The sequence below is a fragment of the Miniopterus schreibersii genome, assembly GCF_964146895.1.
Source record: "Miniopterus schreibersii genome assembly, chromosome: 1".
NCBI lineage: Eukaryota > Metazoa > Chordata > Mammalia > Chiroptera > Miniopteridae > Miniopterus > Miniopterus schreibersii.
The window spans coordinates 133,229,787-133,255,579 of NC_138101.1; the positions used below are offsets into that span (position 1 = coordinate 133,229,787).

At 52.1% G+C, this 25,793-nt stretch overlaps 2 protein-coding genes across 2 annotated transcripts; both read left to right on the forward strand.

Moving 5' to 3' along the window:
- Window positions 1-3,636: 3,636 nt before the first annotated feature.
- On the forward strand, window positions 3,637-7,622 carry RIPK3 (receptor interacting serine/threonine kinase 3). Its single transcript, XM_081136856.1, has 10 exons — window positions 3,637-3,817; window positions 4,024-4,164; window positions 4,293-4,602; window positions 5,069-5,214; window positions 5,341-5,387; window positions 5,598-5,765; window positions 5,876-5,961; window positions 6,199-6,549; window positions 6,677-6,737; window positions 7,318-7,622. The coding sequence occupies exons 1-10, from the start codon at window positions 3,798-3,800 to the stop codon at window positions 7,461-7,463; spliced, it is 1,476 nt and encodes a 491-aa protein (XP_080992982.1). The 5' UTR covers window positions 3,637-3,797; the 3' UTR covers window positions 7,464-7,622.
- Window positions 7,623-8,888: 1,266 nt separating this feature from the next.
- ADCY4 (adenylate cyclase 4) lies at window positions 8,889-25,418 on the forward strand. The gene is made up of 26 exons (XM_081156262.1): window positions 8,889-8,973; window positions 9,276-9,480; window positions 10,684-10,881; window positions 11,006-11,167; window positions 11,801-11,950; window positions 12,369-12,517; window positions 12,594-12,705; window positions 13,408-13,535; window positions 13,685-13,843; window positions 14,100-14,232; window positions 14,425-14,598; window positions 17,329-17,372; window positions 17,514-17,600; window positions 17,797-17,866; window positions 18,200-18,297; window positions 19,263-19,347; window positions 19,441-19,578; window positions 20,203-20,310; window positions 20,565-20,749; window positions 20,955-21,039; window positions 21,511-21,669; window positions 23,542-23,688; window positions 23,989-24,096; window positions 24,201-24,315; window positions 24,625-24,749; window positions 24,833-25,418. Exons 2-26 carry the CDS (start codon window positions 9,322-9,324, stop codon window positions 24,983-24,985), a joined length of 3,231 nt encoding a protein of 1,076 aa, XP_081012388.1. The 5' UTR covers window positions 8,889-8,973; window positions 9,276-9,321; the 3' UTR covers window positions 24,986-25,418.
- Window positions 25,419-25,793: the final 375 nt, after the last annotated feature.

Genomic DNA, 25,793 nt, shown 5'->3' on the forward strand with positions numbered 1-25,793 from the left:
AATCTCTCTTATTTCTTATTCAGTTTTTCTGCTCCATCTTTTCTTCTTTAAGCATTTCATAATAGCTTCTTTAGATTATCTGATTATTCCAAACTCTGAAGTCCTTAAAAAGTCTAAACCTGTTGACTGTTATTCCTGCTGATTCTCCCTCACAGTGATTTGAATCCTTATAGTACATTTGGTACATTTTTTGTAAGTTTATATTTGGCTGAATTTAATCCAGAAGCCTGGATTGAGGATGCCTTCCTCTAAAAAGGATTCAGTTTGCATCTTCTGGACTCCAGGGGGCATTAATAATCTGGACCACTTAAATTTTTCAGTGTTATGGTTTATTTGATCTAAGGGAAAGAGAAGCTCTCACATGGAAACTAACACTTTTATTAATTTAACATCTAGTGCTGCAGTCTAGACAGGTTTTCTTGTAGGCTCCCTCTGCAAGCAGGTGGACTTCATTCTTTCCACTAAGAATGTAGCACCTTTGATGGTCCCAGCTTTGGGGGGAATAGGGGTGTTTCACATTTAGCTCTCTCATCCTCCTAGGCCCTAGTGCTTAGTATTAGTTCTCCCCAAACCTCCCACACTCCTACCCAGTCCCCAAAGCTCTAGGTTTCTAGTTAGTTGACCTCTCTGTTTATTTACTATTTACCTTTTGTTTTGTATGGTTTTATTTTGTTGGTTTCTGGGGGATGCCCTTGGTAGATTACCTTAATTTGGGGGAACTCACTAAGGAATTTTTTAAATATGTATTTGTTGTGCTTTATATAGTATTTAAGTTTTCTGCTATGGGAAGCTTTTAAGAACTCATACTACCAGAAGAGAATTTTTTAAAGTGATTATATGGTACATGTTGTTTTATAACCTGCTTTTTCCCCATTTGATATATGAAAAACACCTGTCATATAAATAGATATAGGTCTAGAGCATCATTTTAATGGTTATGTAGTCTTCTTTTTAAAATTTATTGATTGATTGATTTTAGAGAGAGACACAAGGAGAGAGAGAGAACATCGATTTGTTGTTCCACTTATTTATGCATCCATTGGTTGATTCTTATATGTGCCATGACCGGGGATCGAACCCCCCCCCAACTTTTGTATATTGCGAGGATGCTCTAACCAACTCAACTGAGCCACCTGGCCAGGGCCTACATAGTCTTCCATTGCATAATTTATTTCATATTTTTCTTATTATTGGATATTTATGGTTCTATTTTTTTCACTATATTATTTTACTTATTTATTTTTAATTTTTATTATTATTTTTTAGTGTATCTTTATTGATTTCAGAAAGAGGAAGGGAGAGAGAGAGCTGAAACATCAGTGATGAGAGAGTCATCATTGATCAGCTGCCTCCTGCATGTCCTCAACTGGGGATAGAGTCTGCAACTTGGGCGTGTGCCCTGACAGAATCAAACTGGGGTCTCCCGGGTCCTAGATCAATGCTCAACTGCTGAGCCATGACCAGCCAGGCTATGTTTTTTCACTATTTTAAACAACACTTTAGTGAATACCCTTATAGCTAAATCTTTGCATAACTGTGATATTCTTCCTTCTTTAAGTGTTTATAAAAATAATATATGCTAATATAAAATATTCAAACACTAAGGAAAATGAAAATTCTCCATCTTTTTTGCTGTCACCTTAATTAATACCATTTGGTCTATAATTGAAATCTCTTAATCAAACAACAGATGAAAATTAGTTAGGGCTGGAATATGAAGAGAGACCACACCCTCTGTTCTCCACCTCTCACCCCAACAACTAGGGATAGGGAGCCAGAGCAGGTACTAGGGATGGGCTGAAGGTAACCAATGACAACCAGGAGCAGAGAACTGAAGGGATGAAAGACACCCAAATAGAATCCAAAAGCTTGGAACAACCGGGGTCAGGGGCATCAAGCCTTAAGAAAAGCCTAAACCTCAAAATCTAGAAATCAACTCTGCCTTGCCAGTCCCCTCCTGCCTGAAGCAGAGGGTCTTCTCAGGCATTCACTCTAGGCTCTGATCCCTGCCCCTCCTTCTTTTAAAGGGGCTTGGCTTATTTTGAGTCAAAAAGCAGTACAGGCTCTGACACTCTCCCCAACCCTATACTTTATAGTGGCTTACCCATGATTCTCAAGGTCTTGTCCCAATCTAAGAAATACAACCATAAAAAGGCTTTTTTTCTTTTTGTTAGAAAGGTCTTTAAACACCCCCTCTAACTCCTTTCTGCCTGCTCCCCTTGAGTGGGGCTGAGATCTTGAGCCCAGAGTCTTCTCCCTAAAGGGAATCATGAAAGGAATGGCTGCCCTCTCAGATGGCTCTTAGCTCCTGACTACACTTTTTTTTTGAGGACCTGCTGCACTTGTCTGTATAGTCTGTGAGATACCGTCATATCTCTATAATAAAGTCTATTTCAGATGGATTCTCTCAGCCATGCAGGTGAGATCCCCTAAACCATAAAGAAGCCCAACCTCCTCTTTTCTCCCAATGGGTATGGAGCTCCAGTTGGGAAGAGCAGCATCTTAAGGAAGCCCCAGAAGTTATGGTTTTTCATTTATTAATTCAATTTGACAATTCAAGGTACATACCAAGATGAGCACCCAGTGAGAGTTGGCACACAATCCACAAGATTGGGTCTCCCTGTGAAGGACTGAGTGCCCAGTGCTAGCTGTATCTACTTCCCAGAAGCTCCAGCCATGGTCAGGCCTTGCATTGGTAATATAACTTTTTGTCTACCCTAAATCTTTAAGGGTCCCCAAGCTCCTGAGTTCTGAAAAGCCCTTGTCCAGAGCATATGCTTGTGGGAAGGTGTATTAACCAGGGAATGTGCATGGGGGAGAGGGTAGGGACGCTCTGAGGTGTTTCCACTGCAGCGTACTCCTCCATGTCAACAACCCCTGGCTGGGCCATTCATCTAGCTGACCACAATGCCCTGGGAGTGGGTCTTGGTCTTGACAGCAGACAAGTCACTACCAATGTCAGGGGCTTGCCTCAGTGAGAGCAGCTGTCAGGGACTGGGCAGGAACACAGACAGGGACCCGTCAGCACACTACTGAATGCTCCACACCTTCCTCAGCCACCTTCACCACCAACTGAGTGGTACAGCCCTGAAGCCTACGTGAAAATGGGAAAGCTTGATGGCTGGGAGCCAGGCTCTAAAGTTCCACACTGGCTTGGGCAAGGTAAACTCTCAGTGCCTGCATTTCCTTATCTATAAAGAACTAATGAAAGCAGTGCCTATGCCCTTCGAGTTCACATGAGAATTAAATAAGCTCATCTATGTACCTGGCACATGGCGAGCATTACAGAAGTGTTAGCTATGATCTTAGGGTAGCTGTGGGAGCCCTAGGACCAGGAAATCCTCCTCAGCACCATCCCTTCCCCAGCCCAGGCTTGGCAGGTGGTGCAGAAGGAAGAGACACCTGCTGTAGGAGTGGGCTGATTGTGGGTTCCTGGAAGGTGAGGGCTCCTTTGCGGCATCCTAAATGTCAGTGACACCTAACCGGGCTGTGGCATGTAGCAGGCTGATAGAGGAAATACCAGTTAGAAAAGAGAGCAATAAGCTTCCATCTGCCCAGCCCCTTGGGCGGGACTTTAGAAGCTGGACGAATTTGAGAGGCTCCCGCGGGCTCCCTTGTAAACGGAAGTTGTTCTGTCACTCAGGGTAGAGAAGCGGAATTAGTGCAGTGGCTTAGGTGCCTAGAGATTGACCATTCTCCCCACCTGAGACCCTTCTCTCCTACAAGCCCCACTCCCAGAAGTCACTCCATCCGTGTGAACTTCAAAGTTCCAGAAGCTCCTCGCAACTTTCAGCCTGATGTCTTGCAGCAAGTTGTGGTGAGTGGAGAATGAGACACGCAGGATGCCTCTTGGACTTCCTCAGGAACTACCCCTGTGCCATGGCCAGGGGACAGTGGGACCCACGGAGGAAGCTGTGGATTGTACCAATCCTGCTGAGTTACGGGGGCCTTGGGGTGGAGGGGTTGTGGGAAGCAGCAGGGATTGGGGCTATGGCCAGCTAGTGAAGAGGTCCCCTCTCTCAGGCCCAGCAGTGCCCCAGCCCCACTGGTGCCCATCGACTGCCTAAAGAACCCGAAGTTCATCAGCCAAGGAGGGTTTGGCACAGTGTTCCGGGCAAAACACGAGATATTGGATATGAATGTGGCAGTCAAGATTGTGAATTCGTGAGTGCCCCAGCTGCTGGCTGGCTAGTGTCTTGTGGAGGAGGCAGGCTGCTGTCCTGGGGGGCCTGAGTGGGGAAGGGAGGGATCTTCCCAGCAAAGCAGGACCCCAACTCTCTCCTGGAGTATAGGGAGGCGATATCCAGGGAAGTGAAGGCCATGGCAAGTCTGCGTCACAAGAACGTGCTGCCCCTGGTGGGGGTCACCGAGGAGCTGAATTGGGACCGCGTGCCGAGGCCGGCTCTGGTGACTCCATTTATGGAGAACGGTTCCCTGGCAGGGCTGCTGCAACCCCAGTGCCCTCGGCCATGGCCTCTTATCTGCCGCCTGCTTCAGGAGGTGGTGCTCGGGATGTGTTACCTGCACAGCCAGGACCCTGTGCTTCTGCACCGGGACCTGAAGCCCTCCAACGTCCTGCTAGACTCAGACCTGCATGCCAAGGTCAGCCTATCCACATCCCAGCCCAGCCTCTAGACAAGCCCGTGCCCCAAATCTGCTTCAGCCCCGCCCACTGACATAGCACCTGCTGCAACCCTGTCTAATGAATATCCTCAGCATCTCCCTCTGGACACAGGGCTGCCCAAGTGTCAAGGCCTACCCAGAAGCTTTAGCCTCTGCCAAGTGATAGATGCCCTGACTGACAGGGTCACTTCCACAAGCCCACCCCACTAGAGCCTCCAAAGACCCATGGCTGACAGCCCAGGAGACTCAGACCTTGACCCAGCCTCATAGAGAGGAGACCTCCAAACCAAGGGCCCTATTGTTCCTACTGTTCCCCTAACCCTCCTCACCCCCTTTACAAGGCTGGACCTGTACCTTCTGGGTTGGGGAAGGGGAGAGAAGGGGATTCTGGAAGCCACTTGGCCGTATTTAAACCCTACCTCCTCCTCCTTCCCTTCCTTTGCAGGTGGCAGATTTTGGCCTATCCACATTTTTGGGAGACGCACAGTCAGGGACAGGATCTGTGGAGTCAAGGGGCACCACAGCCTACTTGGCCCCAGAACTGTTGGCTGATATAAACCAGAGGGCCTCTATGGCCACTGATGTCTACAGGTAAGATGCCCATGCCAAACACACATCCCCAATTTTCACACCTCTCTGGGCCCTTCTAAGGGAAGGTATATGGGAGAGGAGTTTTGCCAAAGGTTGAGGGAGGCTTCAGCTTTGTGTCTCCTGCAGCTTCGGGATCCTAATGTGGGCCATGCTCGCAGGAAGAGAAGCTGAGGGTAAGACTTTAAGCAGATTCTGGGATCCTTAACCCCAGGTGCCCTCCTCCTGAAAGCCCCCAAGCCCTCCTCTTCCTGCTTACCTGCTCAGACTGTCCACCTTCCTCCTCACCTCCCCTTGGACTATACTCCCTGCCCCATTCCATGACAGAGCAGGTGGCCCCTCATACCCTGAAAACTTTCTCTTCATGCCCCCCACCCCCACCTCAGTAGTGAACAAGACATCAGTGGTGTGTGAAGCCGTGTGTGAAAGGCAGATCCAGCCCCCACTTAAAGAGTTGCCCCAGCCTGGCCCTGAGACTCCTGGCTTGGAAGAACTGTTGAAGTTAATGAAGCACTGCTGGAGCCATGAGCCCAAGCACAGGCCTTCTTTCCAAGGTGAGCTGGCCATTTAACCGGCAGCTGGGTTGAGCCTGGATCTGTCAGCAGGAGGCTTTCCTAGAGAAAGAAGTTTTGCTTACCTGCCACCCACTCTGCCTTCTCTCCAGAATGCCAACCAAGCACTGAGGAAGCCCTCCACCTGGCACAAAACGGAGATGTAACTGGTTCAAAAATGGAAGCTGCAGTCTCCACAGTGAGTACCCAACCCCAATCCCAACCTGAGAGCTGGGCGGGAATGGCACCACAAGGCTCCCTTGGCCACCCAGTTACTCCCCACTGACCACTGCTCTTTATGCCTTAACCCTCAACCTTACTCTCCCCACCCCACTCCTGAATTCCCAAGCACCAGTTTATGGACCAAGAGACTTCTTCCTTGGGTTTACTCTGGCTCTTCCACCTCCACACTCAGCAATTCTCCCTGTCCTTGCAGGTGAAGAAGTTCCTGTCTGAGCACAGGAACAGCAACAAGAGGTTGTCTGCCTCAGGAGGGACAGAAATGGATGGTCTTGGGGGAACCCCAGGAAGTTCTGATTCCATGGTTTCTTACATGCTGAAAAAACTGAATCTGAATGCGTCTTCCAGCTCTGTTTCTGAAAAATGTACAAACCTTCCTGAGAAGACTGAGGCACATAAAGAGCAGGTTCCACATGCTCAGACAGCAGGGCCATCTTCTGATTCAACAGCCCAACCTCCCCCAACTTCAGAGGCCTCACTATTCAGAAACCAGAGGCCCAGCCCCACCTTGGCTTGGACCACAGGTCCTGGACCCCAAGGAAATCCGGTGAGACCTTCGCAGGACTAGGGGATGCAAATCTTGTTCCATTTTCAGGGAAAACTTGGGGCTGAGGAGGTATACTCTGGAAACAGGCTTCAAGACAGGGAGCCTGAGAGCGCTGTGTTGTTCACAGGAGGCTGAGACATGTGGCACTAACTGCCCTCCCAGAGAGCCAAGGCCAGATCCAATACCAGGTACCCACTCGCCATTCCTTCTTTTCCCCTGCTCAATTCTTCCCCCAGCTTTGTCCTCAACACTGTGTGTGTGTGTGTGTGTGTGTGTGTGTGTGTGTGTGTGTGTATCCAGGGTACCTTGGGGAGGAAGGGGCAGAAAAAGGGCTAGAGGCCAGCTACCCTAACCTCATTTCATAAAAGAAGAAACTGGCACCCTTTGGGGTTGGATTCTGCTGAAATCGCAGCAAAGCCTGGATTTTCCCCCAGGCCATCTGGCTCCCCAGCACCACCTCTGTGAACCCTCAAATTCCATTGTGGCTATGTCAGTACAGAGGGCCTCCCAGCAGAAAAGATCCAAATATCAGTGTCAGAAACATCAGCTGCCACCACTCTTGAGCTTCTACACACCCAGTTCTGAAGGGGCAGCCTGCAGGGCAAAGGCAAAGGCACACCTGACACCGTCACCGGGAGGCCCTGAGACCCCATCTTTGCATTTCCCCAGGGTGAACACGAGGTGCCGCTGCCCCTCCACTTTGCTTTTCCTCCTAATTGAGTTGCTAACGACTTAACCCTCCCACTAACACCACTGTTTCTCTTAAAGGGCCATCGTCCGTTTCTATCCATAACAGTCAAGGGGTGCAGATTGGATACAACAACTTCATGACGATACTAGGAGGAACTTCCTTACAGACGGGGAAGCTGCCACCTAGGGGCATGGGTAGGGGCCAGCAGCGCACCCCCAAGTAGCTTCAAAAGAAGTGCTGCAAGAACCATGCCAGAAATGAAGGAAGCAACTAAACCACATTCTGGCCGAGGCTTTCTTTGAGGACCATCAGGCCTGCACCTGAACTGGCTTTGTGTGCCCAGGAATAAATAAAGTGCTGGAATTTTCACCAAAGTAGCATGCAGGAGGCTAAGGTGTCATCCATAGGCGGGAAGGGACGTGGATGGGAAGTTGGAGAACTGGCATCAAGGATGGGTGAGGCACTGCAGTCTCACTAAGACCGAAAGCGGGATGCTGAGAGCTGGGAGTGGGCAATGTCCTGGCTTCCAGGTCAGGGCCCAGCCAGTGACAGGAAGGAATCCCAGAGGCCTGGCTCCTGGGGCCCACTGTAATCTCAGGGCAGAGCACTTCCCCTAGAGCAGGCAAGACCCTACCCTAAACCCTAACTCTGGGGATAGATGCTGTGGTCCCACTCTCCCCCCTTTTCTTTTCTTCTTCTTCTTTTTTTTTTTTATTTAAATATGTCTTTATTGATTTCAGAGAGAGGAAAGGAGAGGGAGAGGAGGGAGAGAAACATCAATGATGAGAAAGTCATCAATCGGCTGCCTCCTAAACGCCCCCAACTGGGGATCGACCCCGCAACCCAGGCATGTGCTCTGACCAGGAATCGAACTGCGATCGCCTGGATCCTAGGTTGACGCTCAACCGCTGAGCCACGCCCGGCCTGGCTCCCCTCTTTTCTTCTGGGCTACAGAGACATGGCAGTGGGGTCCTGGGGAGGGGCTCTCCGTGGGAATTTGCAAACCTCAGCCCACCTTGTGCCCTGCGAGAGAGACCCCTCCAGTCTCTCGGAGGTCAGCCCGCACACCGTCACCTTCCTCCACCGCACACTGCTTCTGAGGTGGCAGCCTTTTGGTTCTCAGCTTGCGTCTGGGAGCGGAAAGCTAGGGCTCCTCAAAGCTAAGCACGGACATGCCCCCTCCCACGGAGCTGGAGATGGCGGGAGAATGGACCTTTGATCAGCCAGGGCCACAGCCGTTGCTGTCCAGGCCCGAGCGGCGGGGCGCGGGGGAGCGGACCGAGCCCCTGCCGCATCCGCCTCTAGATCCTACCCCCGCCCCGCCCCGCGTCCGCCCCGCGTCCTCGCCAGCCGTCACCCCAGCCCTCCCTCAGCCTCCCCACACCCAAGCGTCCCACCTGCGCTTTAACACCGGCCCCTCGGCGGGCCCACCCCATGCCCTCGCGTCCGCCTCGTAGCCCGCCCGCTCCTTCCCAGACGCGGCTGAAGCGGGAAGGCGGGAGCGTGGGAGAGACCATCAGAGTGGGGGAGGGGGCCCGGGAGTCCCGCTCCCGCACGGGAAGGGCCGGGCTGTTTCGTCGGGGAAGCGGGAGGGGGGCCTCCGGCGCCGGAAGGGAAGCGCCCGTCGCCCGGGGCTCTGGTCCACTAACTTTGCAGGGAGCTGTGACTCCGCCACTGGCCCCGCGACTCCCGCCCCGCGCCTCGCACGCTCAGCTGCAGCGGCCTCGCAGGCGGTGAGTCGGGGAATTGAGGGAACCCGTTTCTTCCACCCCAAATTCTGTACTCCTGGAGGTGAGGCTTCTGCTCCCGCACCTCCGCAGGCCGGGCTTGCGGGAGGAGGAGTGAAGGACTGGGCAGTGCCCTCACCGCCAGCTGGGAGAACACTGGGAGCCACAGCCCGTGCCTGGAGGGCGACCGGATTGCGGCGAGGTTGGGGGCGGGGATGGAAGGGGCCTGCACCGGGTGGGAGAGAGAGAGAGGCGCAGTTGGGGCTGGCTGGGGCCGCAGGCGGTAACCGGACGACGACCCTCGGCAGACCCAGGGCCCGCCTGCCCGCGGTGCAGCGCAGGACGGCGGAGACCATGGCCCGACTCTTCAGTCCCCGGCCGCCGCCCAGCGAAGACCTCTTCTATGAGACCTACTATAGCCTGAGCCAGCAGTACCCACTCCTGCTCCTGCTCCTGGTGATCGTGCTCTGCGCGCTCCTGGCGCTGCTTACTGTCGCCTGGGCCAGCGGCAGGGTGAGCGGGGCCTCTGGGGTATGGGAGGGTCGCTGCCCAAGGGGCATTTTCCGTGCTGAGACTTGTGGGGTCTTCTTTTCCATGCGCTTACTTTGCTGGGACCCAGGAAAGAAGTGCTGAACGTGGCTAGGAACTATAGTGACCCTGGACAAGTCACTTCACCTCTGTGGGCCACAGTCTCTGGGCCTACACAGGGAGGTAACTGAGCCCTGGATGCTTCCAGTTTCTCTCAGGGTACTGACAGACCTTATGAGCTTCTTTGATGTACTAGTTCTAGAATAAATCCAACACTGGATTTTCCAATTTCCCCTGGGGGAAGGGGCAGGGATTACACTGGGCCTGGTGGGAACCCAGTTTTCTTTCCCAGTTAGGGGCTGTGTTTGTACCCACAGACTCCCAGAAGGCACCCTCCATCCCGCTCTCATTTAGTTCCAAAATAAACCCATTTCCAGGTTTTTTGGGGGGAAGGAGGAAGGGGGCCTTTAATTCCAATTCTGGAAACATCCTGCTCCAAGTTTTCTTCTCACTCTTCGGAGGCAAGGTGGGGAAAATCACTGGAGCAACCAGTCCTTGCAGATCCACCTCAGAGTCCACGAAGAGATGGGGTAAAGGGTGAAGACACCAGCTGGACTTCAGCGCCCTCAGGAGGGTGGCAAGAAGTAGCTCCTGGAGGCAGGGACATTTCTGGCGCCACCTGCTGCCAAAGCACTGCTTCGCAGGGCCAGGAAACGGGAACCATGTGCCCTGGGGCAGGGAATCTCCGGAGCAAATTGATCAGATTTGGATAAACTCATTTCTCAGTGCCTTCTGTGAGCTAGGATTTTTTACTTGCTTCCGGGCCCCAGGCTGGTGCTATGATTCCTATTTGACAGATGAGAAAACAGAGACTCAGAATGATCACAGATACACAGATGGTCAGTATAGGGCCAGAGCCAGAACTTCTGGGTAGATGGCCTCTGGCTGAGTGGTCTCTGCAGCATGCAAGTGAGATATTAGGGTGAACCATATGAGATTGCCAGCTCTGTAGATTAAAAAGATTATTAGTAATTCATATGGTTCAACCTAATATGAATGGCAAGTGGAGCTGCCCTGCACCTTTTTGTACTTGGGTTTGAAACCCTTTTCAGAACTGGACTGAGGGGCTGCCCATTCTTTCTCTTCTTGGATGAGCTCTCCAAGCTTCACACATGCCCCTCCCCACAGGAGCTGGCCTCAGACCCGGGCTTCCTGACCACAGTGCTGTGTGCGCTCGGAGGCTTCTCCCTGCTGCTGGGCCTGGCTTCCTGCGAGCAGCGACTGCAGCGCTGGACGCGCCCCCTCTCAGGCCTCGTGTGGGCAGCGCTGCTGGCACTAGGCCATGGCTTCCTGTTCACTGGGGGTGTGGTGAGCGCCTGGGACCAGGTGAGAGGAGAGGCAGATGGAATAGGGGGGAAGAGGGACACCTGGGCCTCAAACTTGCACCCAGGACACCAGTAGCGAGCAGAGCAGCAGTGTCAGCCTGCAGCTTCCCACCCTCCTCCCCCAGGTGTCCTTTTTCCTCTTTGTCATCTTCACTACGTATGCCATGTTGCCCTTGGGCATGCGGGAGGCCACCGCTGCAGGCCTCGCCTCCTCACTCTCACACCTGCTGGTCCTCGGGCTGTATCTTGGGCCTCAACTGGACTCAAGACCCGCACTGCTGCCGCAGGTAAGCATGCAATTAGAACAGGCTGCACCTAAGCCCAGCTCTGCTGGGCACTACTTGGTTCATCAGGGCATTCACCAACCCTGTGATGAGCTGTGACTCCATGGCAGGATGCAATGCTGGGAGCAGGGCACAGACACGGATAGATCTGCACTTTGCCTGGTATAGCTGGTACACCAGAGCAGTGCTATGCCTGCAGATACCAGAAGAGGGTCTGCGCCCCAAAGGAAGGGATTTAGGGGACCAGGGTGGTGGGGACAGATGTAGATGATAGAACCCTCACAGAGAATGCAAAAATTGGAGCTTGAGTAGTTTTGTGCTGTGATGTGTTTTGGGAGGCAGGGGGGAGGTGATGGAGTGGTATTTCAGACAGAGGAGAAGTATGTACAAAGGTTTCTAGACCTAAGAAGCCATGTTGGTAACAGCAGCCAAGAGTCTGGAGGAGGAGGAAGGTGAGGGTTTGGAGAGAAGCTCCATCTATGGATCCCACTGTGTGGCACTCATTGACTCCAGATACTTGGGTCTCTAATGGTAGTGTCTCCTCCAGCCCCTTTGGAGAGCAACTCCAGCTACACACATAGACACCCTCACCCTTACCCGGGTCTAGCGCCCCCTAAGGCTGACCCTCACCCACAGTTGGCAGCAAACGCGGTGTTATTCCTGTGCGGGAATGTGGCTGGAGCGTACCACAAGGCGCTGATGGAGCGCGCACTGCGCGCCACCTTCCGAGAGGCACTTAGTTCCCTGCACTCGCGCCGGCGGCTGGACACAGAGAAGAAGCACCAGGTTCGCCAGTACTGGGGACCCGGAGGGACCTGGGCTCCTAGAAAGGGGTTACTTAGATCATACAACCAGGCTCCTTCACAGCTGAATGACTAGGCTTGTCACTTGTATTTCCTCCTTTGTCAAAAGTGGCTGTTGCCCTCCTTGGAAGGTTGCTGGGAGGCTCAAACAAATTGAAGTTTGTTAAAGCCCTTTAGGACCTTATGACACTAAACGAACTCTAATTCCAATATTGGTGCTGGGGGTTCAGTCCCTAAGGTGATCAGTGCAGGATGGGGTACTGTGGCAGGGAGGACCTGGGACAGCGCCCAGGGGAACACCTAGTGGGGCTGGGGAAGGGTGTAGGCTTCTAGTGGTTTGGGGAGCTGGGCTCCTGGCTTTAGGGTGCAAGAGGGTTGGTTCTCATAGTGGCCTCCCCCAGGAACACCTTCTCTTGTCCATCCTTCCTGCCTACTTGGCCCAAGAGATGAAGGCAGAGATCATGGCACGGCTGCAGTCTGGACAGGGGTCAAGGCCAGAGAGCACCAACAACTTCCACAGCCTCTATGTCAAGAGGCACCAGGGAGTCAGGTATGGGCAAGGACGGCTGGAGGGGAGGGAGCATGGGCTGAGACCATGGCCCCACTGACTAGTCTGCCCTCCCCAGCGTGCTGTATGCTGACATAGTGGGCTTCACACGGCTGGCCAGTGAGTGCTCCCCAAAAGAGTTGGTACTCATGCTCAATGAGCTCTTTGGCAAGTTCGACCAGATCGCCAAGGTAAAAGGGGGCCTCTCTCCCCAGCTTCAAACACTCCTCTCTGGAGAACCTGTTCCAAGGGCAGTTCCTAACTTATAAGACCCCACTCCCACTTCAGAGCCCATGTGGGCTTCCAGATACCCCACTGAAAGTAGGAAACCCTTGCAAACATCCCAGTTATGGAGCCACTCGCCACATACCTCAAGTCCGGAGAGACCTCTTAACATCTCCACAGATGCCCCAACCACAGCACCCCAAATATGCTCAAGACCCCAATATAGGTGTCTTTGGACACTACAGCCAAACCTAGTATTGAGATGCTCTAACCTTAGGAGGCCCTTCCCAGGGAAATCTCTGGCCCAGCCACCTGTTTAAACCCCAAGGATGCCCCCAAGCAACTTCATCTTGGATCTCCCACCCAACAAACCTCAATTCTGAGGCTACTTTTATAGGCTCAAATCTGAATACACCCTACACATGCCAAAGCTGGGGAGAGCCTCAGACATCCCAACCCTTGGGAAACTTCTGAGAAAGACACCTGCATGGGAGACCTGAGGCATCCCCATATCAAGTTAAGGGAATCCCTAGATCTGACCTAGATACTCCCAACATCAGAGGTTGTTGAGGAACACCACATTTGCTCCAGCTTTTCCTAACTTCCTCCTGCCTCCTCTGGCCTCTAACTGGGTGCCCCTCTCCCCACCCCGGCACACACACTCCCAGGAGCATGAATGCATGCGGATCAAGATCCTGGGAGACTGTTACTACTGTGTCTCCGGGCTGCCCCTCTCCCTACCAGACCACGCCATCAACTGCGTGCGCATGGGGCTGGACATGTGCCGGGCCATCAGGTCAGCTCAGGGGGGCGGGCAGGAGTGCTGAGGGATGGGTGTGGGAGAGGAGCAGGCAGGGTAGTGGAAGTTTCCTGGAGAAAGGGAGGGGTGTGGCCAGGGTAGGGCTGAAGATTGCACTCAGATTGTCCCTCCCACATCCTGCTCAGGAAACTACGAGCGGCCACCGGTGTGGATATCAACATGCGCGTGGGTGTGCACTCGGGCAGCGTGCTCTGTGGGGTCATCGGACTGCAGAAGTGGCAGTATGATGTCTGGTCTCACGACGTCACACTGGCCAACCACATGGAGGCGGGTGGCGTGCCAGGGTGAGACCCGGGGTTCCAGGAGGCTACAGCAAGAGGCCAACCAGGTCTTCCCCCTGCTGCCTCCCTCTTCATAGCTCCTTAAAATGAGCACAGTCCCATGTGGGGCTCAGGGAGATCCTGGGGTGCAGGGAGGGAAGCCGGGAGAGACCTCCTGTAGCACAGGGCCTTGCTTGAAGTCACACCTTCAGGAATGATCCTGGAAAGAAACGAGAGGCTGGAGGCCCTCTTTCTAACTCCCACGGTCCCCTCCTTCCAGACGAGTGCATATCACAGGGGCTACCCTGGCCCTGCTGGCAGGAGCTTACGCCGTGGAGGATGCGGCCGTGGAGCACCGGGACCCATACCTCCGGGAGCTAGGGGAGCCTACATACCTGGTCATCGACCCCCGGGTAAAAGCCCAACCTGGAACCCAAGGCTGGCCCACCCTGTCCACCCACAGCCACAGGCCTGGTCTCTTCTATGCCAGAGGTTGAGTTCCTGGGTCCTGGTGTGCATGTGGCAGGGGAGGGGACACCAGCCTCAGAGGGGAGTGGGGAGAGTGGGGGTTTGTAGCCCTGACTGTGAGCCCTCATATGCCCCAGGCAGAGGAGGAGGAGGAAAAGGGCACTGCAGGAGAACTGCTGTCCTCTCTCGAGGGTCCCAAGATGCGTCCATCACTGCTGATGACCCGCTACCTGGAATCCTGGGGTGCAGCCAAGCCTTTTGCCCACCTGAGCCACGTAGAGAGCCCTGTGTCCACCTCCACTCCTCTCCCGGTATGTTCACCTCCAGCACTTACATAAACCTGCCCCACTGCCCATTCCCAGCCTCCCCCCTCCCCCATCAGTCACCTGATGACATCCCAAGGTCCTAAACTCTCTAGTCACCCCAGTCACTGACTCAGGACCTTCCTTGCCCTTCTTTCCAGAGAAAGGGCAAAGATGACTGCTCTCTGAGGTCACTGCAGAGAAGAGATTCCCATAGACACCATATCCAATGCTCCCCAACCCCCACTCAGGAAGCCCCTTCCCCTGGTACCCCAGTTCCTCCAGACTCTGAAGCCAGTGCTCACACCCATCCCCACCAGGAAATGTCTCTTTTTAACTCAGTTCCTGTGACTACATGCTCTCTTCTTCAATCCCCACTAAGACTGGGAAGGTGGGGCAATTGGTTGTTGCCCCTATTCTTTAGCAGTTGTACACAGATGAAATGAGGTGATAGTGAAAATCTCACATGGCTTTGAGGAAGGAAGTCACCCTGAAGGAGGCAGGGGAGGTAGGGGAGGGAGTGGGCCTGCCCCTTGTCTAGGGGAAGCTAGGGCAGGGCCAATTACTGGCTAATCCTATGCATAGCACCTTCAGGTAATCACTGACCCCCAGCTGGTGGCTGAGCCTGGATCTCTCCTACCTCCAGCTCTTGGGGATGGTGCTTGATGATGGGTGTAGAGAACCCTCATTCAGGGGGCCAGGCTGTGTCCCTAAAGGCTTACCCCAGGATTAGGTTCCTCTGCCTGCTCTCTTCCATCTTCCCTGATCTTCCCCAAACCTGATAGGCATTCCCAGCCACCTTTTGCAGATCTTCCTAGAATCTTGTCTACTAGCAAACCTGGTTGGGTTTATGGGTTGACTCAGAGTACCCTTTCCATGCCCCATTCTCCTCCTTTCCCATTCAGCAGGAGAGCAGGCCGGAGTGCAGTGACCACTGGGGAGTGAGGGGACATTGGCAGTTGAGCACTTAAATTCTTTTTTTTTAAAATATATCTTTATTGATTTCAGAGAGAGGAAAGGAGAGGGAGAGAGTGAGATAGAAACATCAGTGATGAGAGAGTCATTGATCGAGCCCACAACCCAGGCATGTGCCCTGACCGGGAATCGAACCCCGATCGCCTGGATCCTAGGTCAACCCTCAACCGCTGAGCCATCCCCAGCCGGGCTGAGCACTTAATTTCAAGCCTCAACATAGGGTAGAAGAGAGGCCAGAAAGGCTAAGCTGGCAGAAGGAAGAGAAAGGAAGAACCAAAGACGCAGCTGACTGAGCTGACTATTGCAGGATGAGGACCCCAGGGTGAGGAAGGAGTAAAAGAGGGTGTTGCTGGGAGCCCAGGGAAGTGAGACAACATTGGGTGCAATCCCCGCTGTGGGGATGTCCCCCAGAACCCATGCCAGACCTTCCCAACCCCCACTAAGGCACAGGCTAAGAAGTATCACGGTGGAGGTGTAGGAGCCCCTTGTTTTATAGGCAGGACCTCACCAGCCCAGAAATTCACCTCTCAGCCCCTGAAGTTCCAGGGTCCCAGTTGCATGTTAGAAGCCCTGAGACTCCCAGTTGGCTTACTCTCAAATAGTGTGCAACTGTGCGGGGGGAGGGGGGGGCTTTCTGCTAGTAGGTCCCATTCATCCAGGCCTTCCTTCCACAGTTTTCAGCGTCTCCTTTGTGGAAGGCTCTAGGTTAGTTCTTGAGAAGACAGAATTGAATACAAGGTGTTTTCCTGGCCTTCAAATAACTTACAGGCATTGCCGGGGGGGGGGAGCAGGTAGGAAGTTTGAAAAAACTTAGACCCAGGCAGAGATGCAGAGATGGGCTCACACCTGGAACTTGCCTCTCAATCTTTCTGTCTCTGTCGGTCCCGGTCTCTCCCTCTCCTCTCACATACATAAGGTTTTGACTGAGGGGGGTGATGTAGCCCCTGTGACCTGTTTCCTTCACATGAGCCCAGGGGATCGGGGAAGAAGGTCACCGCACTTCTTGCCCTGGGCGTGGCTGTGTTTCACCCTCTTCCTTGGTGCTTGTCCTCACCTGTTCAGCTGCTGTTCGTTTTATCTCTGCACACACTGCACAGGCCTTAAGGTGCAGAACAGAATGACTGCAACCAAGTTTGTTTCTCTTTCTTTTTCCCTTCTCCATTTTTTGTTTTCCACCCCCACTACCTCCCAGCTAAGCCTGACCATCACAAAAAGTCAGAGGAGTCAGAATTTCCTGTATTGTCACTTCCGGTCACACCAGTAAGGATTTTTTGGCACCCCAGAGTGATAGAAAAGTCCCTGACTTTGGCATGGTGTGGTCCTTTGGGAAAATGAGACACAAGGAACCAACAGTGACTCCAGCCTATGGTAGATACAGGGTTGCCTTGTCTGTAATAAAAGCTAACTATGAGGAAATCAGAATATAAAGACTCTGGACATCTAAAGAGTCAGGAGGAGGGTTGAGATCTTGTCCCCTGGCATATTCATCATTTTGGCTCAAATAAGCTCCTATAAAAATTTTTTAAAATAATAATAAAATGAAGAAGCAGGAGGAACATTTAAGGAGTAAATGTGGTTTGAACTTCCCCTTAAGAGCAGGTGGGATTTGGTGGCCAGAGAGAAAGTCCTTAGAGGCAGGGGAAACAGCCAGATCAAATGCTCAAGGTCAAAGATGTGTGTAGATAGGGAAGGCCTCACTGCAGAGAGCTTCCAGGGACGCTCACCATCTTCCCATCTTCTCCTCTCCCCGTGTCCTCCCAACAGGAGAAGGCCCTGGCTTCCTCCAGCCCCCAGTGGAGCCTGGACCGGTGAGGAGGCCCAAGCACTTTTGACAGTGGGGCTGTCTGGGTGACCTACCTCCATCTTTGGGTGGGGGTGGGGGTTGCTGCTGCTTTGCCCAGATGCTTTGGAGGGTCTCCATGGTGACAAGCCAGGCTTTCACTGTGCAGGAGCCGTACACCCCGGGGACTAGATGATGAACTGGACACTGGGGATGCCAAGTTCTTCCAGGTCATCGAACAGCTCAACTCTCAGAAGTATGGAGAACAGAAGAGGGCTGGGAGGGCTGGAGGCCCTGGGCTCCTGTGGTAGGGCAGGGGTGGTGCTCCCGCTGATGACCTGGAGGAAAGGGAGGGTCTTTCCTGCTCCAGCCTGAGGAAAGACTCACCTGACCATTCCCTCCTGCCCTGCTCTTTCCTCTCTGGGGCTCACTGCCCCCCACCCTCCCACCAGACAATGGAAGCAGTCAAAGGACTTCAACCCACTGACCCTGTACTTTCGAGAGAAGGAAATGGAGAAAGAGGTGGGCTGCGCATGGTGGCCGGTGGGGGGGGGGCATCAGAGGATGCCCTGTGGTCCCATCTCCCCTCCCCAGGGCTGCTCAATTTGTGATCCTGGAGGTGATGGAGGGGCTTGTGTTTCTCTCTAAAAGGAAAGTCTCCCCGTAGATTGAATTACTGAGTGGTGATGGGAGAGGGGAGGGCAACTCCTTGGAGAACCCATAGCTGCTACCTGGGACTGAACTGAAGGACCGGACCGTGAGGCTGGGGGACCCACTCCTTGCCTGAGATTGATACCTTCAAGCTCATGAGCAGCACTAGTGACCCTGTCTCCACCCTGACCCCCTCCCTTCCAGTATCGACTCTCTGCACTCCCCGCCTTCAAATACTACGCAGCCTGCACCTTCCTGGTTTTTCTCTCCAACTTCATCATCCAGATGCTGGTGACAAACAGGTAAGAGAGCCCCAGAAAAGGAAGCCCTGACTTTCAAACAATGGACCCTCTTGTTCTTTCTGATCCCCGAGGCCCACTTTCTTCTTTTGCCTACTTTTCCTTGGCACTAACCCACAGAGGAAATGGAAATATGTGTTCTGGGAACCATGATAATCACCGCTCCCAACTTACTGTCATACATCCTGTGGATTTTCTACATCCTGTGGACCCGAGCATTTTCACATGCCTGTCTCTTGATTCTAACAACATTCCCATGAAGGAGGTTTCCTTCAGTGGGAGGTTTTCTTCCCACTGAGAAGCCCAAATCTCATAGTAAACAAACATAGAAAGTAGGTCCTCACTCCCAGTCCACTGCTAGGAGGGGTGAGGACTTATTTAAAACTCAGCCAGGCCCTATCCGGTTTGGCTCAGTAGTTAGAGCACTGGCCTGCAGACCTAAGGGTATCTGGTTCAATTCCCAGTCAAGGGCAGGTACCTTGGTTGCAGGTTCAAACCCCGTCCCCAGTTAGGGGTGTGCAGGAGGCAATCAACCAATGTGTCTCTCTCACGTCGATGTTTCTCTCTCTCTCCTTCTCCCCCTCCTTCCACTCTTTCTAAAAATCAATGGAAACCCTCAGGTGAAGATTTTTTAAAAAACAACAACCACTCAGCCAGGTGAAAGAGCTTTGGCCCGAAGGCCAGGAGACCAATCTGATGCAGCCTCAGCTGCTTTTGTGAGGCCCCTGCCCCCTGCCAATATTGTTCCTACCTTATTAGTTCCTGTCCTCCCCCAAACACTGCTCTAGACCACTCGGCTTTCCCATGTCATCATGTAATGTCTTTTATCAGCCTAGACCCCACTGGCAGCCAGTTCAGATCCCCAGAACCACTTCTCCCCATGTCTTCCAACCAGAAGATATAGCAACCCTCCCGCACACAGGGAGCCTACTGTTGTTCTTCAAGGCCTCACTCTTGTCTCCCTTTAGGCCCCCAGCTCTGGCCATCACCTATAGCATCACCTTCCTCCTCTTCCTCCTCCTCCTCTTCGTCTGCTTCTCAGAGCACCTGACGGTGAGGTGGGCTGTGGGGCGGAAGTGGAGAGCTGGGGCTCTGACCATGATCTGCTCCTGTCCCATGGCTAAGACTCCCATGCTCTTTCCACAGATGTGTGTCTTGAAAGGCCCTAAGATGCTGCACTGGCTGCCCACACTGTCTGGCCTGGTGGCCACACGGCCCGGACTGCGAGTTGCCCTGGGCACTGCCACCATCCTCCTCATCTTTACCATGGCCATTACCAGCCTGGTGAGGGCAGAGGGGGCCCTATGCACCCCCATCAGGGCATGCTGAGCCTGCCAAGGCTGAAAGGGGACCCTTGGATTTGGGAGGACAGCTAGACTAAGGCCAGGGGATGCTGAAACTGTTGGACAAGTAATGAAAAAAATGACAGTCACCCACGATCTACCATCTGGGCATAATCATTGCTAACACTGTGGTGGACATCCTTCCTATCTTTTTTTTTTTTTTTTTAATGTAGGCAGTTCATCATTACTTAGCTCACTCACTATAATTTTGTAGTAGAGTTTGGCTGATTTTTCAGAACTTAGAATCGTTCCTAGAATTCTATCCCTGAAAGGCACCTGAGGAATCACCCCCCAGCCAAGAAGAAGAAACTCAGGCCCGAAGAGGTTGAGTGGCTGGCAAGAGATCACACAGTGGATCCTTGGCAGTCTAGTGCTCATGATACCCACTCCCCTAATCCTTGCTCACCCCCACCAGTGAGGGCCCTCACCAACCAGAAACAATGGAATCTGCTCCTTTGGAGGAGTCTGGCCCTGACTTATTGCTGGGTCAGCTGAAACCCAGCACAAGCCACCATTGTGCCCAAGGAGCTGCCTGACAACCTCAGCTTCTTGTCTCCTTCTGCAGTTCTTACCAGCAACATCGAACTGCCATTTCCAGGCTTTCAATGTGTCCTCCATGAATTTCAACCTCTCCTGGGAGCTCCCTGGGTCCCTGCCTCTCATCAGCATTCCAGTGAGTATCCTGAACAGCCCTGAATCTCCTTCTCCAGAACTTTCCTTGGCTCCTCCCCCACCTCCTTAATTGAAGAACACTCCATCCTGTGAATTGGGACAGACATAAGTCACACTTGGTGTGTGTTTGTGCATATGACACCACCTGCCCCCTAGATAGGACCCGGGAAGGATAGAACAGGGGCCCTCAGGTATCTCCCTACCCCTGCCTATAGGACATGTCCCACCTCCTGACCAGCCTGCTTGGCCCCACAGTACTCCATGCACTGCTGCGTGCTGGGTTTCCTCTCCTGCTCCCTTTTTCTGCACATGAGTTTCGAACTGAAGCTGCTGCTGCTCCTGCTATGGCTGGTGGCCTCCTGCTGCCTCTTCCTGCACTCCCACGCCTGGCTGTCCGACTGCCTGGTCGCCCGCCTCTATCTGGGCTCCTTGGACTCCAGGTGCGCATGGCTGCTGGAGAAGGGTGCCCGGGCCCTCTGGGACCGGGTGAGATGGGACAGGGCAGAACTGTCCTCACTTCCCTGACCTGAACTACCCACAGGGCAAAAGCAGGAGGGAGGCCGAGGACTCCATAGGCACTAGGGGCAGGGGGAGGCTATGGTGAAGGGACAGGACAGGAGACAACCCTGATCATGGCCTCTTCAGGCCAGGGGTGCTGAAGGAGCCCAAACTGATGGGAGCCATCTCCTTCTTCATCTTCTTCTTCACACTCCTTGTCTTGGCTCGGCAGGTAAGTCGCCCAGCTTGGCCTTCCAGGGCCGCCTTATGAAGGGTGTGGCGGAGGTCCCTGTATTTGTGACTTGGTCTCTCTTACCCTTTCCTTAATCTGGTGTCTCCAGGGTTGAGTCCAAGTGGTGTACCCATTGAAAGCTTCTAAGCCAAATCTCTTATCCCCTTTCTTTCTCCTTTGCTCCCTAAGGAGAGTGCCCTCAAATTTTCTCCTCCCTCTTCCCTCCTCCTTCCCACTACCAATCTAAGAAAGCCCGTGCTTAAGAAAAAAGTTGCTGTCAATTCTTCCCACCCTACTTTGAATCTAGTTTCAAGGTAGTCTCCCCAAGGCTAGTTGCATGTTAAGCTTTATCTCTAAACTGTGAGGTGGGGTGGTTTTAGGCATCATGGAATCGGGGGGTGGGGTGAACACTCAGGATCTGCTGTTTCCCCTGTACTCTGTCTCCCCATGGCCCCCGGTAACCCTCTCCAGAATGAGTATTATTGCCGCCTGGATTTCCTGTGGAAGAAGAAGCTGAGGCAGGAGCGGGAGGAGACAGAGATGATGGAGAATCTGACTCGGCTGCTCTTGGAGAATGTGCTCCCTGCACATGTGGCCCCCCAGTTTATTGGCCAGAACCGGCGCAATGAGGTGACTCTCTAGCCCTGACTCCTGAGCTTCAGACACCATAGGAACTAATTTTGGATGAAAGCCTTGGCCCTTAGCCCAGCTTCTCTAGACTCCCCAAGCTCCTCCATATCCCTGTCAGGTGCCTCCTATTTTCACAAGATCTTAGGCTCTGTTTTTGGTGAGCATAGAATCTCTGTGTTCCAAATTCTTAGAAAGAGTGTCCTCTCTAATCCATCACCACTCCATACTTTCAGAGCCTTTTTCAGGTGTTGAGGAGAGTTGTCTGGAGGACACAGTCCACCCATCTTTCTAGACTGTATGGTAGCCATTAGCCATGTGGGGTCATTTAACTTCAAATTAATTAAATGGAAAATTCATGCAACAACATGGATTGACTTAGAGGATACTATGCTAAGTGAAATAAGTCAGACAGAGAAAGACAAATACCATATGATTTCACTGATATGTAGAATCTAAAGAACAAATGACAAACAAAACAGAAGCAGACTTACAGATACAGAGAACAAACTGATGATTGCCCAGATGGGAGGGGACTTGGGGGACTGGGTGAAAAAGGTGAAAGTATTAAGATGTACAAATAAGTAGTTACAAAATAGTCATGGTGATGTAAGGTACAGCATATGGAATATAGTCAATAATATTGTAATAACTATGTATGGTGCCAGGTGGAGACTAGACTTATTGGGGGAATCAGTTCATAAATTATATAAATGTCTACCCCATGCTGTACACTTGAAACTAATATAAAATAATATTGAATGTCAACTGTAATTGACAAATTTTTTAAAAACAGGTGAACCTGAGAAACCTTAGGCCTCCACTTTTAACCCCAATGAAAGCAGAATCCTAGGCCCAGGCCCATGGGCTCTGTCTCTCTCTCTCTACCCATGACCTTGCTGTGTGGCCTCAGGTGTGCTGTGTAATTTTCAGGTCTTTAGGTAAACCTGTATCAAAAGGAAGAGAGAGAGGGAGTAGGGAGAGAAAGAAAGAAAATTCAGTTCTTCAGTCATACTGGCCTCATTTCATGTGCTCAACAACTGCATGTGGCTAGTGGCCACCATACTAGACAGCACATATATGGAACATTTCCATCACCACAGAAACTTCTAGTGCATGATGCTGCTCTAGATCTTCAAATATCTTGCTACAGTCAGTTCATCAGAAGGTCACCCACATATTTGTACCATCTTACTTGTACCACTACCACTTCATCTTCTGCTATGGAAATGCTCTTGGCCTATATTGAGGGGTGTTGAAAGAAACAGTCCAGGGCCTCTTTCACAGCAATATGCCCCACCAGCTGCTCTCTGCTCTCAAGATCAGAAGTAGCTCTATTTCTGGTTTCTTCTCTTATAGACACTGTGTATCTTGTAACTGATCCTATTTCTGTGTCCACATTGGCTCTAGAAAGCTCCGAGTAAGAATCTAGGACTAACATGGCATCCATTTAGCCAACCAACTTCAGATCTGATTTCATCTTTTCTTCACCATCTTACCTTTATTTTCTCTTTGCCTCATTTTCCCTATTATTGCTTTTTATTTTTTTTTCTTGCAAATTGTAGATCTTTATAAGTGGATTTAACTCACTTAACACCTTTTGGCAATAGATAGGATATAAAGATAATTCCCATTGACATGGTCCCAGTTCTAGAAGTGACTCCTTTTACGTTGCTGTGAGGCGATCTTGACCCCAAATCTCTGTCTCTCCTGGAATCACAATGAGACCCAATCTTTGACTTCTGAGTCGCATCCCTAGGGTAACTTGGCCCTCCTTCCCAATCCTTCTTACTCGGGGGGAAAGGCATGGGGACACAAGGACAGGTGGGGGGAGACCATGGCCTAGTGCCTCACCCCAAGCTCTCACCCTCCCAGGACCTCTATCACCAGTCCTACGAGTGTGTCTGTGTCCTCTTCGCCTCAGTCCCAGACTTCAAAGAGTTTTACTCTGAATCCAACATCAACCATGAGGGGCTAGAGTGTCTGCGGCTGCTCAATGAGATCATTGCTGATTTTGATGAGGTGACAACTCCAAGGGTCCCCCAGATCCTATGTCTGGGATTCCAGAATTTCCCACCAGTCCCTCCTTCTACTTTGTTCTTCTGACCATGAGGCCCATTTTGCCCTCTCGAGGTTTCCCACTCCTTCTCTGATGCCCTAGCTCTGCCTTCTCCAGCAGCTCTGTTCACTACCAACGCCCTCCTGCCACCATCCCTGAGCGCATAACTGATCCTTTAGCCTCCAAAGGCCTGGGGCTGGGCTTTGGGGAGAGAGGAGGGAGAAAGCAAAAGAGACAGGGGACACAGCCTCCTCTCTATACAGCTGCTTTCTAAGCCCAAGTTCAGTGGGGTGGAGAAGATCAAAACCATCGGCAGCACCTACATGGCAGCTACAGGTTTAAATGCCACCTCTGGACAAGATGCACAGCAGGTACAGCATTCCTTCCTTACCTACCAACTCTCACCTGGGCTCTCATTGGTGGGCCTTAATCCTGTGCCCTCATTGACCCATTCTGGTGGCCGGCCCATTGCCAGGATGCTGAGCGAAGCTGCAGCCACCTCGGCACCATGGTGGAATTTGCAGTGGCCCTTGGGTCTAAGTTGGACGTTATCAACAAGCACTCATTCAACAACTTCCGCTTGCGTGTGGGTAAGGGCATTCCCTTGCTGGGGCAGTCTAGGACCTCCTCCTCATCTTCCCAAGCTCTCCTTCCCCCAAGTCCTTTGTTAGCTGCTCCCCAGCTCAACCCTGTTCCTCCCTTCAGACTCACCCCTTGAGATGGAGCTTGAAGCTGCTTGGCCAGGGAGCTATGAGGCGCACCTACCCCCTTCCCTACACCACACTCCTCCAGCCCCACACTCCTTTCTTCTAAGGTCCCCAGACCCTTCTCCCTAGTTCCTTGAGCTTTTTCTTCCCCCACCCCCTCCTCAAATCTCTCCCATTTTTACCTCTTGTCAGGGTTGAACCACGGACCTGTAGTGGCCGGAGTGATAGGGGCCCAGAAACCACAATATGACATCTGGGGCAACACAGTGAATGTCGCCAGTCGCATGGAGAGTACAGGAGTCCTGGGCAAGATCCAAGTGAGGGAGCCACATTGGAGGCATGGGGGCAGTGGATAAGATTAAGGCCATCCCCATACTCCTTCACGCTCTTCTAATTGCAGGTGACTGAGGAGACAGCCCGGGCCCTGCAGTCCTTAGGCTACACCTGCTACAGCAGAGGTGTTATCAAGGTCAAAGGCAAAGGGCAGCTATGCACCTACTTCCTGAACACAGATTTGACACGAGTTGGACCTCCCTCAGCTACCCTAGGCTGAGAACCCATTCCCTACTCTTCACCTTGAAAATCCTCGATAAAGAGACTGGTATGTCTGGAGCCAATTGATGTCAGAAGCTGCTGGTATAGCTTCTGGGATCACCTCCTTGCCTCTCAGCAGGACTGCTTTTTCCCAGGCCAAATCATGCGTTTGTGTGTGTGCAAGCATGAGCATGGCTGTGTGGAAGGGAGTGATTCTTTTCACAAGCTTGGGAAGAGAACTGCCTCAGCCTCCCTGCGTGCCTGTCAACCTGATTCTAGTATTTTGTAAACCTTGGAAGTATGAAGAATTTTAGCCACATGACTCAAAACAAGGACTTGTCCTTTCCCGTTCTCCATCCACAAATATTGGAAGGAATCTCAAGGAAAAATGTCATTTGACTTTTATTCATTCAACAAACACTAAATAAACACTTATTATCTGCTTACTATGCAGTGTGGGTGAGAGGCCTTGGAAACAATCTATTAGGTCCCTCCCCATTTCAGCTGTAGTTCTAAAATTGACCCACGATGCTTTCCAGTGAGGACCTGTAAGCAGTTTGGGGTTTCACCTGTTCTCAGGCCCCTCAGATGCCCCCTTCCTTCCTTTTGCATCCTTCTGTTAATATTATGTGGGTCTCGAAACATCCACAGTTCATCCCCACTTTCTCATATTTTGGGGTCCATGAGGGACATCTTGACATGTTAGCTTTGTTGCAGATGTTGCACATGTATTTTTTATTTCTCTCCTATTCGCTCTTTCTTTCTTTTTGTGGAAAAGATTCAAAAAGTACAACACTGCCACTGCTGCTACCATCTTCCTAAAATAC